Here is a 19,408-nt window from a genome sequence, read left to right on the forward strand (position 1 = left end):
AACACATGTAATTGACGCCCCTCCAGTTCTCTCCCCACTGTATTATTCAAAAATGCATTTCACGAGTAAGTCACTGACGAATACCTTTGCATACGACATATCACTGTGCCCTCAAATTCTATTGTATGAACAGCCCATTGTCGAAAAAGTTGGGCAGTCCCCCATAAGTTGAACTATACAGTTTCTACCCACTGCGATAAATTTCATCCAACTAAGGCGACACCGGCTGTCGAACTTCTCTTTGTACACCCTTTTGGCTGTCCGGCACCACGTGCTTCTGCACCAAGCATTAAATGGATGTCTGCTGTTTCCTTTAACTACTCTGTCTTGGACAAACAATCGTGAATTGTACACAGCGGTAAACTCTACCGTGAACGTAAGGTGTTTATGTGTTGTTTTCAGTGCGGCGCTAAACATTTGATCGCTCTGACCCACGAACATTATGCGAGAAGTATTCATAAAGTTTTAATTATCACCTCGAAAAAATATCGTTTCGTAGTTAATGTTTCGTTTGTCTGCGCTTGCTGGTACACATTAAAATCCCCCCCTTCCCCCTCTCCCTCCCCCTCCCGGCACAGTAGCGTGGCCCAGCCCTGTAGGAACCAAAAAGATAATGGCGCAGTCCAGTGATAAAGTGAGGTATTGTGCTGTGAGTTTTTTTTTTCAGACAACAGCGAAATCGTTGTAGCTGTTTCGTGACAGTCCACAAGAGTTTCTTAGCGGACTGGATTGGCCTGATACAGCTGATATGCATCACACGTATTACTCATTTCCATTTCGTCCGTCAGAAATATAGACGACCAACGGTCTACTCAGTTCAGGAACCTCTATTAACTGTATGGTACTGTAACCGAGCGGTAAGAGCGACTGAATGCCTTCCGGAGGACCTGTATTCGATTACCAAAAAGATGTGGTTCAAAATGGCTCTGAGCACTATGGGACTTAACTTCTGAGGTCATCAGTCCCCTAGTACTTAGAACTACTTAAACCTAACTAACCTAAGGACATCACACACATCCATGCCCGAGGCAGGATTCGAAACTGCGACCATAGCGGACGCGCGGTTCCATACTGTAGCGCCTAGAACCGCTCGGCCACACCTGCGGGAGGCGGGAGAAGAGCGCTTTATACTTGGTCTCGTGAGACCAGTTGATCGGCTATGTGAGTGAGATATAGCGGCCCAAAGATCTGGAAAACTGAAAGCGGCCGAGACAGTGGTGTGCTGATCCCATAGCTCTCTTTACCATACCCATATGACGGCGTCTGACAGAGGGTTACAGGGCGACCTATCAGCATGGACTGGTTCTCGTTGTCTGACGGCAGAGGTACGTTGGTTGTGCCCCTGTATAATTCTGGGTTGTAGGTGGTACCGCCAGCCGGTGTCGTGGGGTTTCCGACCGTGGTGTTTCCTACCGTGTGGTTTCCTACGAGCAGTGGCACAGAGGCCCGAGCCGGCAAAACAAGTCGAGGCTCCCCTTGCTGCCCCCTCCCACACTCCTTGCCATACAGGATTTCTCCGAGAGTTTCAAAAGCAAACGGAAGGAAGTCCCATATTGCTTATCATCTTCATTTTGTGTCGGGACAATTTACAAGGTATAACATTATTTTACGTAACACTGAAAGTGACTGCTCTCGTAATCTCGTTACTATTATTTCATAGCTATGTTGCCCCTTATACATGATTTCTGTTGTTCGAATGCATTCAAAAAATGGTTCAAATGCCTCTGAGCACTATCGGACTCAACATCTGAGGTCATCAGTCCCCTAGAACTTAGAACCTAAGGACATAACGCACATCCGCGCCCGAGGCAGCATTCGAACCTGCTACCGTAGCGGTCTCTCGGTTCCAGACTGTAGCGCCTAGAACCGCATTACAGTTAGTAATTAGATAAAGATTTACGCGACAATGGGCGCGTTCATCTGAAAGAAATTACAGAATGTTTCCCTATGGTTAGATGCGGCATATAAAGTGTGGGTAACTAGAGTGTTGTTCTTTATGTCTCTACAGATGCTAAAATTCATTGCTTAATATAGATCAATTGATCTAGTTGGAATTTCATCTTTATAAAATGAACTACACAATAATCAGCTGAAAAATGCTCCTGTTGGAGCACAATAAAGGCAAATATGATCGTGTTTAAAAGTCTCTGACACAAAAGTGGGCAACCAGCTGTCTGAGTCCTCATTCCGCCTTCCTCACCAAAAATTCTGGAAGCATCACAGGATGAGTGACCATGTTATCTAAGAAGTTTACCAACTAAAATTTCAGTTTTATTGAGATAAAAATTCAATAAATAGCGGATTGTGTATTAGAACTTTAGAAATACCGTTAAATGTGTACTTTTGTGAATGAGCTCCGTCAGACACAAATAATTTGTTTCGTATGACATATATGACGAAACTCAGCAAGTTAACTTTGCGAAATTATTGATGCTGATCGACGACGACACTGACTGAGAAACGGAGACAACACCAGCACTGAGGGTGAGCGACTGTGGTAGACACAAAGTGGGGGAGGCTCAGTTTGCAAACACCCCGTTAGGGAACCAGTTGCTCGGGACAGCTTCGCTACCTGCTGCACCCTTGTAGGAAACCCCACGGTAGGCGACCCCACGTAACCCGCCAGCCGTGTTGTCCGAGCGGTTCTAGGCGCTTTAGTCCGGAACCGCGTGACTGCTACGGTCGCAGGTTCGAATCCTGCCTCGGACATGGATGTGTGTGATGTCATAAGGTTAGTTAGGTTTAAGTAGTTGTAAGTTCTAGGGGACTGATGACATCAGAAGTTAAGTCCCATAGTGCTCTGAGCCATTTGAACTATTTGATACTACATTGGCAATGTCTGCAACCGCCTTATAGTATGTTTATTCTGTACAAAGGGAACGCTAGTTTTGTACTTCTCATGGAGGTTTGTGAAGCTACGAGCAGAGGTAAATCGGCCTTAACGGTGGAGTTGCTAGCGCGGTGTGCGCAGGCGAGAGCGCTAACGCTGTTCTGGCTGCAGCTGATACATAATGAGCCAGGGCCGGGCGAGCGTTCGATCACTCGACGGCCGGAAACCTGTGCCGTGGCAGCGCTACAGGCCGGGCCCCCGTAATGAGCACCGGAGGCAAATTTGCTCGCAGACGGGACGCGACAGCGCAGCGCCGGCCCGCGCTGTAATTGACTGGGGGAGGCCGGTGCCGCTTCCCTATTCCAGCCGCGCTCGCACACACACACACACACACACACACACACACACACACACACACACAGCCCGCTCTCTGACGCTCATCTCGCCTAATCTGCGCCGCACTGCTCGCATCACTGACAATCAGCCGACCACTTTGCTCCGTGGCAGTTCGTTGACATTACGTGCCAGTCGCGGCCGGTTATCAAAATAGCGAAACACCTGGATGCACACGATTAATTCCGCGTTGGACAGAGCGTAGCCTGTAGTGCGGCTGCTATTTGTCACACAATGGGGCGGGTGCAGCCAGATCGCCAACTGTTACCTGAGTAATTTGATACCATTCGTCATAAGGTATAGCACTTCAATCCGTTACCGATTTTGAAGCACAAAATCCTCATTGGATTATCCTCTCGAAAATCGAGCACAGGTGTTAGACAGTGACAATAATGTCCATCACCGATGAATTTGTTTTGGAAGAGAATTCTGCCTTGGGAAAACATAGTTGCATTCTTTCTCACCCATAGATGTTTCGTCCAAGTCTTACCATCGTCAGGAGGTTAATTTTAATTTTTTAAACGCGAGTGCAATGCGGCTGTTTGACGTCTGCTGTACAGCTGATATTTTGGTACGACAGTCATCTGCGGTTTTTGTAATTTGCACATTATCGTGAATGTATGAACACTTTTCAAGCAAACACACACTGTGTCACTATTTACGAAATAGTCAAGTGTACCGCCAGAGCACACAAAACAAGATGACGGAACAGTTGGATACTCCGTAAACAGTTATAAAATGTGTGTTTGCCAGAACAGCTTTTATAAAGGCGTGATGACGTGGGAACCAAAAACCGCAGATGAGAAACTGTATCAAAATTTCAGCTCTCTGCAGAAGTCAAACAGCTACGTGAACTACAGTATCTGTTAGTGTAAAATTAAAATTAACGCAATGACGATAGTGACACTGAACCGGAACATGTATGGGTGAAAGAAAAGACAACTATGTTTCCTTAAGACAGAAACCTGTTCCAAAATCTACAGGATGTCCCACGGCGAATCGTCAGTATTCAGGGATACGACAGGAACGAACATTCGAAGCAAAAATATCTAGCAAACATAGGCTCTGAAATGAAGTATGAGCACTTCTTCAGCAGAAGACATGTTTCACAGTAGCGAAGATGAACAAGTACTCATAGCTCTTTAGAGCCCTATGTTTACTATATCTCTTTGCTTCAAATGATCGTCCCTGTTATAGCCCTGAGTGTTGACCATTCCTCCTGAGACACCCTGTATTGATTGCAAAACAAACACGAACAAAATGTGAAATATAACCCCAAATTTGATGGCTGGGCAGCCTTTAGGATATTGTGTAGTCACATGCGTATTCGTTCAATCATGCATCAGCGGGGTTAGCAGTGCGTAGTGTTTTCCCATCGTCTTTAATAAACACGATCCCTGTTAGCGGGACTGCATATGCACTAGGCACCTGAAATATCCGTATAACCTATGGGTCTGTGGGATGGTTCCTTATGTATCCCTAAAACTGGAAATGTCAGCAAAACTACAGATGGTAACTAGGTGTAGTCCCAAAGCCGATGATATACACACCTGTGAAATGATCGCTTTGTAATCAAAAATTTGAAAATAGCGTTTTTCGCATTTTTTCCAGAGTATAAAGTCATTTCAAATAATAATAACGAAAACATTAATAATCAGCTAATATATATCCACTGTTTTATAAAACTTTGCTCCATAAATCTACATGCATTCCGACCTTCAGCTGAATACATGCACGTTGCTCCTGCGTATTTTGTAGCATCATCCGCCTACCTACTGTTCTCACTTTTCTTTTTACCCTTTCGAATTCATCAGAGAGCTCTCGGTTTCTCGACCACCCATTGGCCTGCTACAGTTCCTACCCACTTGCATTTCACGTACATTACAATCATAATTAGGTCTGCCCTTCTATTTTCTATTATGATCCATTTCCAGCCCGCTAGCTGCATCCACCCTGTTGCTTGTTGGGCAAAGCTCCCATTTCAGCGTTTTCCGTGTCTCACTGCCATAAGTCGGAACTTGGAATGCGCGCAGACTTTAAAGTCTCCTTTGAGACACGTCGGACACTTAATTTTGAAAATTCTGTTTAGCTTATTAATTGCATCGGCTTACTTGGACGCTTTTGCCCGTCCACATAACGTAAACTACTCAAACATCCATGTAGCTTACTTCTGACTTCACCTGTGAGTGTGGAGAAGTGTGCCCAACGTCGAAACTGGCATCCGCTAGCAACGCGCGTTGGGGAGCACGAAGGGTAATTTCGACTTACGGGAGCGCAAGAGACCGTTGGTGGCCGAACACCAGGAAGACTGCGGCTAGGAAATAAAGTTCAACGAACCTTGCTTACTGTACAGTCAGTCAAGGATAGTGAAGCGCACGATAAGATACGTCACTGAAGTATTAAAATATCCTAAACATATGAGTAGAGAGGATGGCTTTTGACTTCCACCAGCCTGGTTGCCTGCTGTCAGACCTTATACAGATCTTACCCGACTCTATAGTAGCGGTATCAGCGCCGCAGAATGCCAACCGAAGGAGCTCATGTTCGATTCTCGGCCGAGTGTTGTGTTTTCCTTATCTTCGTATCGTCATAACTAACACGAAAATCACTTGCGTGGCGTCACATGACAGCTTTAAGTCTATTACCTTCGTACCAGAGTACGCCTTGAGCCAAATGAATGCTCTAAGTAGTCGCAATACACCGTGTCGTTTCGTCTTCCCACTCTTGAAACGACTGAATGGGGACGTACCGAGAGCCAATAACTTTAAAAAAAAAAAAAACAATTTACAGACCGCACAAACAATGAGACTCGAGCATTACCTGTGAATAACCGCCCCTCCGCAACTCGTGTCTCGCAGATGGAAAATAGGAATAGGAAAATAGAATTTTCAACTCGCTGATAACTGCCAATCGTGGCCCATACTATATGGGACAACAGGCAAGAGCAGGCCCCACTCCTTTCCGTAACGGAAACCAGCTAATATCCTTCCCCCTCCTTTCACCACAGGACTAACCGTAGAAATAATTTTTAAAATTACGACTTACTGTAATACCTACTAGAGTGATCGTGGCGAATTTTTAACGGAACCTGAACAACACAGTACACAAAGAGACCGTGACAGAAGCGTTGGTGGCAATTATATTTCACGACATGAAGCACTTCTACACCATAAAATTTTATTTTAACTGGCTCTGACCGTGAAAGCCTACGCACTTGACCGAGCAGGGGGGGCGCAGTGGTTAGCACACTGGACTCGTATTCGGGAGGACCACGATTCAAACCCGTGTCCGGCCATACTGATTTAGGTTTTCCGTTATTTCCCTAAATCGCTTCAGGCAGTTTCCGGAATGGTTCCTTTGAAAGGGCACGGCCGACTTCCTTCCCCATCCTTCCCTAACCTGATGAGACCGATGACCTCGCTGTTAGGTCTCTTCCACCCAATCAACCGCCCCCACCCCCCCTACGCACTTGCGTACAAAACTCTGTCACGTTGCTTTATGGAAAAGACATTAACAAAACTGAATTTTTCTTTCAATGTAGCGTCAACGTAGATCTTTACTAGGACCTGATTATAACTTAATTAGCCAAGGGTGGGACAGAGAATCGACAGCTACCATTTTGAAGGAACCTTCCCGACCATTGGCTAAATGGTTCAGGGAAACTGCGCAAAATCGAACTCAGGATGAAGACAGCTTGGAGATAGCCAGCTCCTTCCGGGGGCGAGGTTTGTGTCTTATCCACTGCGCCACTTCAACCATCTTGAGATTACTTTATTTACGGCCATCTCTGGAGGAAACGGAATTATGTAACACAATGTCACCGAAACATCTTTTCTTAGTTTCCCAACAGAACGATTGCCACCTAAGTTCACTGAAAATCTACCTGCAGGTAATTATGGGCTGTCTCGTCTAGTTACAGCCTTGTGACTCCTATCGCCTCCCGCATTCCGTCGTTGTTGGGGCTCCAGGTACTAGTACAGTAGTGAAGAGAAGGGGGCGCGATTATCCTGGCAGGTGATGCGACGGCGGAGAACACCATGAGCAAGTAGGCCAGCCTGAATACGGCTCAGCTGCCGGGCCAGGATCGAGCGCGGCCGCGCGCACTGTAAATCATTTATCGCGTACACGGCTGCCCCCCTCGCGCCTAATGAAATGGCGCGTATTTACACTGCCGCTGCAGCTGTATTTATGACTGCGCAGCAAAACGCTCAATTTGTTACTTCCGTGACGTATGCGTATCTCCACCACTGGCCTCTCTGGAGCTGTATTTCGAGTCATTTCAGCTGGACGGCGAAGCCGTACTCGTGCTGTGGACAGACGGGCTTTGATTTGGTTTATCTTCAATATTTATGGGTAAAGAAAAGTAATACATCTGACGGGAAAAGAGGTAACAATTTTTTCTCCTTTTTACTGTTGCCCTTAGCGTTCTCTGCTTTCTGTGACTATTGAAGTGTTATATCGCCAGTTGACTCTATTTTTTCTCTATTTCGGTAAATAATAGGAATAATGAGAGCGTAGCAGATAATATAGGCATATGCTTCCTGAAAGTAAAAATCGCCATTACCGGTTTCGAAGTCACAGGTTCAGCTCCACATGGCTCCAAAAATATTCGCCTTTCACACACTGGTGGCGTTTTCTATCTGTGGTGAAAATGTATTTTAGCGTATTATAAAATCCCTTTTTCTTTTAAAGAAAAAAAGGCGCACTGTCGAGCTATACGGATATTATTAACTATCTTTAAGGAGGGACGTGTATCTTTTGCGCTTTCCGAATGTAGAAAATTGTACATCGATGTTGAAGAATTCGTGTCTAACATCTGAAGTACGAGATAGTAACAGAAATTATTTTCCGCTGCTGGAGACACATTCAGTGTAAAGGACCGTCAACACCTTAGTACTTGGTTTACATGGACGCCTGTAGACGAGTATGATGAATGTCAGTGATAAAATAGTGCAGAACTGTGTTTCTGTGTAAGATGTTATGAAGTGGGCCTAAATATTACGATACGAGTTCGGCAAAATGTACGTTATCCAGTTAGTAGGGGACACAGCATTGTCCTGGAAGATGAACTAGTTTTGACGTTTCGCATCAGTGAATTTGCCATCACGCTTGTACGTCGATAACGAGTTTCGTGTTACACGACGATTTTCAGAACTATATCTATCACAAAGATAGCAGTTATATTTGAATTATACCAACGGAGTGAGTAACAAATGGTTCAAATGGCTCTGAGCACTATGGGACTTAACTTCTGAGGTCATCAGTCCCCTAGAACTAAACCTAAGTAACCTAAGGACATCACACACAACTATGCCCGAGGCAGGATTCGAACCTGCGACCGTAGCGATCGCGCGGTTCCGGACTGAAGCGCCTAGAACCGCTCGGGCACGCCGGCCGGCACACACACACACACACACACACACACACATACACACACACACACAGACACACACACACACACACACACACACACACACACACCCTTGACACTGTGTATTTTCGAAATGGAGCGTCCCATGCGTCTAGTTTCAAGTACCACTCGTTTTTCAAAGTCTGTTAACCCCGTCGTGCTGGCATCATCAAATCGAAAACCTTTCCACATGAATCAGTTGAGCACAAAAGACAGCTCCCCCAATGCACTGCCCTTTTATTGCCCTTTACTACCTTGTGTACGTGATACTGCCGCCACCTGTGTGTGTACATACCGTTATCCCACGACTTTTGTCACCTACAAAGTTGCGACCTTTTCGCGATGAGAGCTGTCGGCGAGCAGGTGCTACAGCTCTCCGCTGTCTGCGCTGATACAAAACTGATTCAAACTCTCTAACTTTCACGGTAGTCGCGTAAAACTCTGGAATTCAAGAATGATATTGGTGTGTGTATTGTCTTCCCTACACCCTTCTTTGGGCTACTTTCATCGAAGGTGCCTTAGCACGTGTAATAACAATAGACCAATCTGCTATTGCAGTGGCGCACTGAGATGTGGTGTGGCACAGTGTTTTGCGCGTCAGAAGTGGCTGCTCAGTTGGAGCCGGCAATGCCTGTACAGCTCCCAATGGTATAATGGTGGTGGGAGATGGCCAGCGCGCTACCTGTCAAATGCCAATTCGTTTAAATCGGCCTTGTGGTGCAAATCACATTTCAGACTTGCAGCTCGCCACTGTTTTCGAAGTCTAGGAGCTTCTCTGCCACGTGATGCGTGGGAAGCACGGGCAGGTGGCGGCAGATGCGTGCGGCGTGCGGCCGCTCGGCGTGCTGATACGGCGCCGGTATCGCCGTGCGCGCCGCGTCAGACACGCAGCGCAGGCGGCCCGCTATCGCAGCGCCAATTACCGCCCGCGCTAGCCTTGTCGCGATAAACGCGCGCCTCGCTCCGCCCTCTTTTCTGAGCCGCCGCCCGACAGCCGACAACGTCAGCCTGGCGCGCCGTTAATGAATGGCCACCTGCCCACTCCCCCTCCCCCCCCCTCTTTCTCTTTAATGCGCGACTCCTCACAACGCTGCGACAAATGTGGGCAGTGTTCACATGCAGTGCACCCATCGCTGCATCGCAGCTGCCAATACCTGAAACCGAGAGAACGGGAGGGTATGCTGCAGATAACGACAAACTAAATCTTGAATCTTCCTGGCAGATTAAAACTGTGTGCCGGACCGAGACTGAAACTCGGGACCGTTGCCTTTCGCGGGCAAGCGCTCTACCATCTGAGCTACCCAAGCACGACTCGCGCACCGTCTTCTCAGCTTTACTTCCGCCAGTACCTCGTCTCCTACCTTCCAAACTTTACAGAAGCTCTCCTGCGAACCTTGCAGAACTAGCACTCCTGAAAGAAAGGATATTGCGGAGGCATGGCTTAGCCACAGCCTGGGGGATGTTTCCAGAATGAGATTCTCACTCTGCAGCGGAGTGTGCGCTGATATGAATGTACAGGGTTCGCAGGAGAGTTTCTGTAAAGTTTGAAAGATAGGAGACGAGGTACTGGCGGAAGTAAAGCTGTGAGGACGGGGCGTGAATCGTGCTTGGGTAGCTCAGACGGTCGAGGGCTTGCCCGCGAAAGGCAAAGGTCCCGAATTCGAGTCTTGGTCCGGCACACAGTTTTTGTCTGCCATGAAGTTCCATATCAGCGCACACTCCGCAGCAGAGTGAAAATCTCATTCTGGAAACATCCCCCAGGCTGTGGCTAAGCCATGCCTCCGCAATATCCTTTCTTTCAGGAGTCCTAGTTCTGCAAGGTTCGCAGGAGAGCTTCTGTAAAGTTTGAAGACAGTGGGTACTCCCCACAGCAAATACAGAAGGCACTGAAAATGAAACCGAAAGAGGCCACAAAGAAAGAAGACGAAGACGCCTTTAAATCGATGGCCTTCCTGCCATATGTGGGTACCCTCTCATCAAAAATAGGACGTATTGTCAGCAGACACAAAGTAAAAGTGATTTTTCGTCCTCCACCCAAGACAGCTGCACTCGTGGGCTGCTCCGTGAAAGCTGATTTGATGGTCCGTAAGTCTGAGGTTTGCAAACTTTCATGTGAATGTGGCCTTTCTTACATCGGACAAACAACTCGCACTGTCCAAGAAAGATGTACAGAACACTAGAGGTACACACAACTTTTACAACCTAACAAGTCGGCAGTGGCAAGAGCTCTGTATTGACACTGGTCACAGTATGTTGTATGACAACGTCGAAATTTTGGCATCTACATCGTCATTTTGGGACTCGATAGTGAAGGAGGCAATTGAGATTCGCTTGACACCGAATTTAATCAATAGAGATAGTGGTTCCAACCTTGATAAATCATGGAATCCGGCACTTGGTGTAATAAACTCACAAAGACGTCGCCACAGTGCAGCTCACAATGATACATCGACATGCGAACACAGGTCGACTGCGGAGCCAAAGGTGTAACTGGCGTATTGTGCACGTCTCTGCCGGCGACCAACGTCTCTGGCGCATTTGCATCTGTGGCTGCATGCGCAGTTGCGCGGTACACGAGTATAAAGGGACGAAGCGAGCACTGGACCGGCAGTCTTGCGGCTCACTCTGAAGATGGCTGAACGTTACACAGCCGAAATATTAAGAAGAAGAAGGAGAATTCTTGCGGCTGCACACCCGAAACTTAATCGAACAAACCTTTAGTAGAATGAGATTTTCACTCTGCAGCGGAGGGTGTGCTGATATGAAACATCCTGGCAGATTAAAACTGTGTGCCGGACCGAGACTCGAACTCGGGACCTTCGCCTTTCCCGGGCAAGTGCTCAGTCTGGAAACATCCCCCAGACTGTGGCTAATCCACGTCTCCGCAGTATCCTTTCTTTTAGGAGTGGTAGTTCTGCAAGTTTCGCAGGAGAGCCTCTGTAAGTTTGGAAGGTAGGAGACGAGGTACTGACAGAAGTAAAGCTGTGAGGACGGGGCCTGCGTGAGTCGTGCTTAGGTAGCTCAGTTGGCAGATCACTTGCCCGCGAAAGGCAAAGGTCCCGAGTTCGAGTCTCGGTCCGGCACACAGTTTTAATCTGCCAGGAAGTTTCAAACCGTTAGTGGTTTTTGATGAATCTACATTTGAGATAAATCGTCCAGAACAAGTTTTATCGTGGTACAGTAGTCCAGTAAGTCTGAGTCAAACACTCACGACGCAACTACTTCAGAAATCCACATAAACAAAGGAACACAGCTCAAGTTGACTCTTGATTTATTTTGCAACACCGAACAATGTAATAAAAGCTTAGTCTCGTTTATACCATCGCCAAATCCGTGCGAGGCGGAGACATTTTTTCCTTGTCGTAATTCTACCCTGACGATAGTTTTTCGACACGATTGCGCAAGTGGCTAAACACGTAACCCGCCATTCAGTTGCAAGTAACGCGAAATGAATGAATGTTACGTTTTTAAGAAAACTATGGTGGCTGAAGTCCGATGCGGAACCGAAACGAGTGATACAGACAAGTGTCGCCCGCAGAGGCGGGCAGTGGTAGCTTCTGCGGCTTTACGAGCAGGCGCGCAATGCGTTGGCCCTGGACCGCGCTGCGCGGCGCGGCGTCAGCAGGGCGAGCGCGCCTGCCGCCTGCGCAATTGAGAGGCGCGCCGCCGCTTTAGCGTTTATTTGTCTTGGTAATGGGGATATAAAAGCGCCCGAGGAGACACTTAACACTGGCGATCCATTGTGCGGCTCGTTTACGACGGCTTTCGGCGCGCTTAACGGCTGCTGCCTCCGCAGAAGCCAGCGCGGACAACTGGCAGCTCCTTAAATGTGTTTATGTAGCTGTTCCGCGGCGATCGGCCGCGAATCGTACAGCGCGACGACGCCCGCGGCTGTAACGCGCCGCTAAGTGATCACTTCGTGTTTCGTTACACGCGGTTACCGCTTAACGTTCGGCATCGCTGGCGGCATGTTCGTTCAGCAGTAGGTCGATAAGAGAGAGGATGCCAGAAGAGATCCACCTTGGACTGTTGAGGGCGGTATCTGAGTACTGTAATATCTTGCACTTTTTAAAGAAAAAACCGTGTAAACTGGATGCGAATTTGAACTTGAACCCTCCATAGAAACTAATCCACTGCACAATCTTGCTCACAATGAGAACAATTACGGACAGGTTCAAGTAAAAATGCCGACGTATACAGCAACTCCACGAACAAACTTTCAGCCGGCCGCGGTGGCCGAGCGGTTCTAGGCGCTTCACACCGGAACCACGCGACTGCTACGGTCGCAGGTTCGAATTCTGCCTCGGACATGGATGTACGTGACATTCTTAGTTTAATTAGGTTTAAGAAGCTCTAAGTTCTAGGGGACTGATGACCACAGATGTTAAGTCCCATAGTGCTCACAGCCATTTCAACCATTTTGAAAGAACAAACTTTCAGAAATTGTCCAGGGATACTTTCTGAGTAATTTGGTAGATCGTATAAGCGACCAACTGCCTCCGGCGGCTGTTTACAGGTTTACTGCATTTCGTTCGAATCCCGCTGGTGGTACGCTCTGTGCAGACTTACGCTCTACCAAACCTACGTTTCGGTAGTTCTGTTACAGTACATAAATGACGTAGTAAATGGTAGAATTATCAGCAGTGTCGTTAGCATTCATAAGGAAAGAAAAGTGAATGAATATGTGAGAGAGAGAAGCTGGGTGCTGAAGACTTCTCTTTGTTTTGCGTATAATTAGAACAGCACATCGTCACGTTTTAGTCCGTTGTGCATTTGGTATCGTTACAAATTATAAATTGCATTTTTCAAGAAATCGAAATTAGTTGAGCTTGTCACTTCTGTCCTTTTATGTAGCCAAAGAAATTAGCTTTGATGCAAGTATAGTTTACAAACACAAACATGAGAAATCTTTGTAATTAACAAACATTTTTCAATACGATCAAAGGCAACGGTTGTTTTTATTATCCATAAGTGCGAAAGTTGTTTATGAATAACAAAACCATGTTTTACATAAACTGACCTAAGTATTGAAGCTAAGATCGAAATTTTTTTTTATTTGCATCTCCTTTTCTTTAATTTTACTTTTTTTGAGGCCTTGAGTTTTCTAGTGTATATGATAAACCTTTATTGTTTTTTTGCTTTTTACTACAGCAACCCTCTATTTCACGCTACAGATCAACAATTTTCGAATAAAACCAGAACTGAAGTTTGATAGTTTCACTTTTGCTGTCAATACAGTTCATTTTTAAGTTGCAGATTGTAAGATTACTATGTAGAACGAAAATGTTTTGTAGGTTACGTGACCCTTTACATGTCCTCACTCAGTTTCTAGGGGAATCTAGTAAGACACTGATTGCATACGCAAACGAAGCGATCAAAATGAGGTAACGCCCGATAGGTATGCAACACACCTAACGCACAGGTAATGCGGTTATGGCCGTTACCAACCAATGCTACTAGGAAAACTATCCTACTCTACGCTTACTAATGGTAGTTTTACTATTCTGTCTTGTTTCCATTTCTTCGTCGTACTTCATTCACAACAATAATGCCATCCTTAACTGGATGTCCTCAAGTTAGTAGTCTCTGCTGTTCGGTTATGTCTAGGGTTTTGTTTTCAGGCAGTGTTAGTTGTGTGTCATCAGTGATATACAGCAGTACGGTGTTGGATGATACCCATCTCATGTATGTGTTCATTGAATGCAATGGATGAGCAGCAGAACGACGCTATGCTGAGCTGTTCCCGTACCGACGGTGACCACGTCACAGTACTTCAGCACCTGAGAGTTACTCCAGCCCTCTTTGCTCGGTGTTGTACGTTTTGCTTGTTGCGTATTACAGGCCTCTTCACTGTTGTGTAGGTATTTTTACAGAAACAAGGGTGACTGCAGTACCCAACCGAATAAATGATAATTACATTACTGCTCCCTAACGAGCCACTGGAGACTATGGTTGCCCTATACCAAAATTCTTAGAACAATCATTGAACGTTTGTCGGTCGAATTCTCATTCGCCCTGTATAGCTACATACATTCTTCGCAAGCATCTGCACATTGCATCTTGAAGGATAGTGGCGAATATCTCGCCCGATCCATTTGTGTATTGAGTGAGGGAAATAATCACTGTCTGGATTTCTCCTTAATCTCTCTTATCTTACTATTGTGACATATAACGCGAGATTCACGATGGTAGTGTGGAAATATTGCCCAGGCTTTCTTCGAATACCGGTTCTTTAAAATTACTCGACAGATCGTAACGAGAACAAAGTCGCCTTTCTCCAAAGGTTTATACTTTTACGTTCCCTGTGAAGCTCTGTTAGACTTTGCAGTGGGCTATGTCGAACTGTTACGATCCTACAGGTCTGTCTCCTACTGTAATGTCTACTTGCTGAGGACCCAAAGCACTGGACGAGTGCTCGAAGATTGGTCACACTAACGTCTTCTGTGTGATCTTTATGGGTTTGTTTTTCGTCCCACTTCATATCTAATGTTAGGACTCGGCCAAGCTATGTGAAATGCTGCAAATCTTCACCACTATCTTGTAACCAGGCGCTAATAACGAAGCTGATGAGAGAATGTAAACATCTTTTGCTAATACAACGTGGGTAAGTGATCATAAACGAATTTACACAAGATACGGCTTCATAAAGGGAGATTCATTCCTCTTTCACTATAACTCAGGCATCGATATAACAATTCTTTTTCCTGTTGTTTACCCAGACGACAGTAGTTACGCATGATCGACTTCGGCTGTAAGGTACACTCATCATCTGATCTGTAAATAATGAAAACGAAGCTCGGGGAAACTAACATATAAATAGTAAAATCACCGAAAGATTAAGTGTCGTGCAAAGCCGACCTGTGTAGCCGAGCGGTTCTAGGCGCGTCAGTCTGGAACCGCGCGACCGCTATGGTCGCAGGTTCGAATCCTGCCTTGAGCATGGATGTGTGTGATGTCCTTAGGTTAGTTAGGTTTAAGTAGTTCTAAGTTCTAGGGGACTGATGACCTCAGATGTTAAGTCCCATAGTGCTCAGAGCTATTTTTTATACGAAGTACTGGACACATGTGAATCTAGTAGTTGATGATTATCGAGCTGACAGCAGATATTTCTCCATAAATGTGAATGTTAGCATACACAAAAACACAGCAGAATGAATGGTAGTATCAGCTCTGTGTTTCTCAGTCGTATCTGGACTTGAGTGTGCTCAGAGAGTGGAAAGGACAAAGTGGGGCGTTACACGCCTGTACGGCGACCACGGCCGCTTTCGTGACAGCTCTTTCTTTGGTCGTCGTGTTTTATTGGCTCGCGTGATGAAAGAGACCGCGCCAGGCCCGAAGTCATGGTGGCCTTGTCCGTAGCTGCTGCCTACCACACACGTGTTCTGGCGCCCGTGTTCACACACTAGTGACCAGTGATAAATGTATACAGCATTAAGGCCGCATGAAATACTCCCCATCCCTTCCATTTAATACTTTTAGTGGGTACCTGCCTATTTCTTGGCCATCTCATCGAAAGAAGGGTCGAATTTGCGTTATGTTTAATAGAAACGAGTATAGAAAGAGACTGGTATCACTGCGTTGGCCTACCTATCCCAGGGCAGGCATACCTACACGTAATGAATTCCGGGACTGTTCATCAACAGAGATTGGCCGATTGGTATGTTGATCACGCACAGCTGAGATTGCAGTTGCGTCTCGGATGAACTGGGTGTCGGCAGGACGTACAAAGCATGACTGCAGTGAATCCAAAAAGTATTAGACTGGCTATATTTAAAAAAAAAAAGTCTGTGGCACTTGAAAAGAAGCAAATACAAAATCTGAAGGCCAATACTATGGATGGTACCTCTGTAACTAATTTTTATTGAAATGCAAGAAACAAAATACATTCACAGCAACAACAAGGTTAACAAAATAGAAAGTTTCTTAAAAAAGCTACTTTATAAAGCATTCGTCCACCAGCTGAATATGCGTAAAATTCGCGCACGGGGACTAAGCTTTAATGCTGACCCACGGCACACCCTGTGCGTCAACTGTCCGCAACCACAGTCTGACACCTGACGTTGTGTTCAGCTGCGCCGGGACAGTGTAGCTGGCATCATGGCCCCTAAGGGTATCGAGATAACGCTGAATAAAGGAAAACGCATTGTACACTTGCATAATCAGTACAGACCCTCATACGAGAAGTAGATCGTAGGTTCGGCCGATAACAGATCGCATTTGCGTAAGCAAAAGATAGAGAAACCAGGCACGGTTGGGACGGCCTCGCTCGTTGACCGATGAGGATGTGAAGTTTGTCGTGATGGAAACCAAGAAAAATGCTAAAATCAGCGCTGGCTGCGGAGGTAGGATCGAAAGGCAAGAAAGTATGTGCCAACACAGTCCGAAATACCTGCAAGAAGCACGGATATAATGACTGGATGCCTCGCAACAAATTTTGGGTCATTGAACAAAATCAGAAGAAATGTCTTGATTTTGCCCAGGAACGTAGATTCATGAAGAAAGACTACTGGAATAAAGTAATATTTAATGATGAATGTAAATACAACATATTAGTGTCGGATGGCTTTCCAGTCCAGGTACACTTGTTACTCCGCTACCACCTCTTACTATGGCAACTGTCAACCATCCGTTCCCATGAGAGAAGGTATCGTTTATGTCCAAACTAAAATTAAGAGTACATCCAAGAAACACACATGGTCCATCAACGAGCGCGTTGGCGGCGACACTCTTCACTGGGATGCGATTTTTCTTGTCTCCTTATGTTGTTGTAAGTTCAATGTTTTCTATATTTTTGCAAACTGTTGTGCGACGACGAGGTCGATATCTCCTGTACGGCATGTTGGCGGCGTTCAACGCAGTTGCCTGTGCAGCAGCAAGACACAGATTGCGCGTAGCGCGAGAGCGCGCTCGCTTATATACAGTGTGAAAACTTTGACCTTAGATAAGGGACTTAGAGTTTTCGCAGTGGCCAGCGGAACATTATCCCGAACGCGCACACTGAGTGTTCTAGAGGCAGGGTTCGAACCTGCGACCGTAGCAGCAGCGCGGAACAAACAAAAACCAAAGAAAAGTCGTTGACTCCCAGTTCCTGTGCCGCACACTCGTTTATGTTTCTTTAACTACCAATACCACTAGTACTACCAGTAATATTACCATTTACTACGACATTTATGTGCGGTGCCGAAACTACAGGACCGGGTTTTAGTAAACACCAACTCTAGGCGTGACGCCGGCAGCGGTGGTCTCGCGGTTCTAGGCGCGCAGTCCGGAACCGTGCGACTGCTACGGTCGCAGGTTCGAATCCTGCCTCGGGCATGGATGTGTGTGACGTCCTTAGGTTAGTTAGGTTTAAGTAGTTCTAAGTTCTAGGGGACTAATGACCACGGCAATCGAGTCCCATAGTGCTCAGAGCCATTTGAACCATCTAGGCGTGACTCATTCCTTGTTGCAGACGTTCCACTGTGCTTGTTGCAAGCAACGCGTTGCCAACTCGCAGTCAGTATAGCGCAGGACCTTTCCTCGTTGCAGACGGTTCGGCGCCGACGAAGTCGACTGGAGCGAAACGGAAGAAGGAGGCGAACCCCAGCGGCGGCGCGGCGGGCGGCGCGGCGACGGGGGCGGCGGGGGCGAGCGGCGGCGGCGTGGCGGGCGCGCCGGGGGCGGCTGCGGGCGTCGCGGCGCCCAAGACACCGCCGGTGGACATGAGCGGCGCGCTCAGCGACGGCGGCAGCGGCGGCGCGCCCGGCTCCGACAGCGACCGCAAGCGCAAGAAGGCGCGCACCACCTTCACCGGCCGGCAGATCTTCGAGCTGGAGCGCCAGTTCGAGCAGAAGAAGTACCTCTCCTCCTCCGAGCGCGCCGAAATGGCCAAGCTGCTCAACGTCACCGAGACACAGGTGCGTGCCGCGCTGCCTTCCCTCTCGATACGTCTTCCTCGCCCCACTCAAGTGAAGCTCTACCAAAAGTCTTTCCAGCACACCGTCATGTGACAGACTGTTCAACGCCAAGATGACCACACCCCGTCTGCACTACATGGCATGAGCACATGCTTCTTCCTGAGGCTACTTTTCTGACTTACCTGTAACATAATGATATAATGTAAAAAAGATGAATGAGTGGATGAAAAAATGGGGGGGGGGGAAGAAATGGCTTTAAATATTTATGTTATTTACATTTTCAGTACGAACTTTGTTGTACAACCCCTTATTTACGTGTGGTAATGAAAATTCATTTAGACAGAAATAAGCACATTTAAAATTACGTGAACCTTAGCAACCCTCTCATGCTGATAAATTCAAACTAACTGATAACATTTATTTGAAACTCATTTAAATTAATTTTTTCTTTATTTCGGCCTTGGCACACATTTTCTAGATGCAGTGGGTTTTCAAATATTTACTGAATTCTTTCCCGGCGTTAGCTATGGAACACAAGACTGTCTCTGTTAGCATAAAATGGTTAAATATTGCCAAGCCGACCTGAACGTTTGATTATCATTGACAAAACACACTTCACTATACGTTTAAGTTATTTGCTGTAGAAATGGAAAGAACCAACAGATTAACAACTTCAACATTAATTATCCGCCTATGAATGCACAAATGTAAAACCAGTAATATATTCAGTCAGCCTCAGGATCGCTGTAAAAGAAAAATATTTCGTAATTCACTGCTAATTTTACCTGCTCCCGATTTACGGGTTTGGTTAATTTTATAGCGGAACAATTTTATAAATGTGCTGCCGCTGCAAATCGTTCCGTCGTGGCACAGCCCAGC

At 46.5% G+C, this 19,408-nt stretch overlaps 1 protein-coding gene across 1 annotated transcript in view; it reads left to right on the forward strand.

Moving 5' to 3' along the window:
- Nucleotides 1–18,622, forward strand: part of LOC126267831 (proline-rich protein 36-like) — a 425,271-nt gene extending 406,649 nt beyond the window's left edge. Inside the window, exons 2-3 of the mRNA XM_049973135.1 lie at nt 18,162–18,285; nt 18,352–18,622. Of these exons, the coding sequence (XP_049829092.1) occupies nt 18,162–18,285; nt 18,352–18,622 (395 nt within the window). The remainder of the gene's footprint in view (nt 1–18,161; nt 18,286–18,351) is intronic.
- The last annotated feature ends 786 nt before the right edge of the window (nt 18,623–19,408 follow it).

This window comes from Schistocerca gregaria, chromosome 4, assembly GCF_023897955.1.
Source record: "Schistocerca gregaria isolate iqSchGreg1 chromosome 4, iqSchGreg1.2, whole genome shotgun sequence".
In the NCBI taxonomy this organism is placed as follows: Eukaryota; Metazoa; Arthropoda; class Insecta; order Orthoptera; family Acrididae; genus Schistocerca; species Schistocerca gregaria.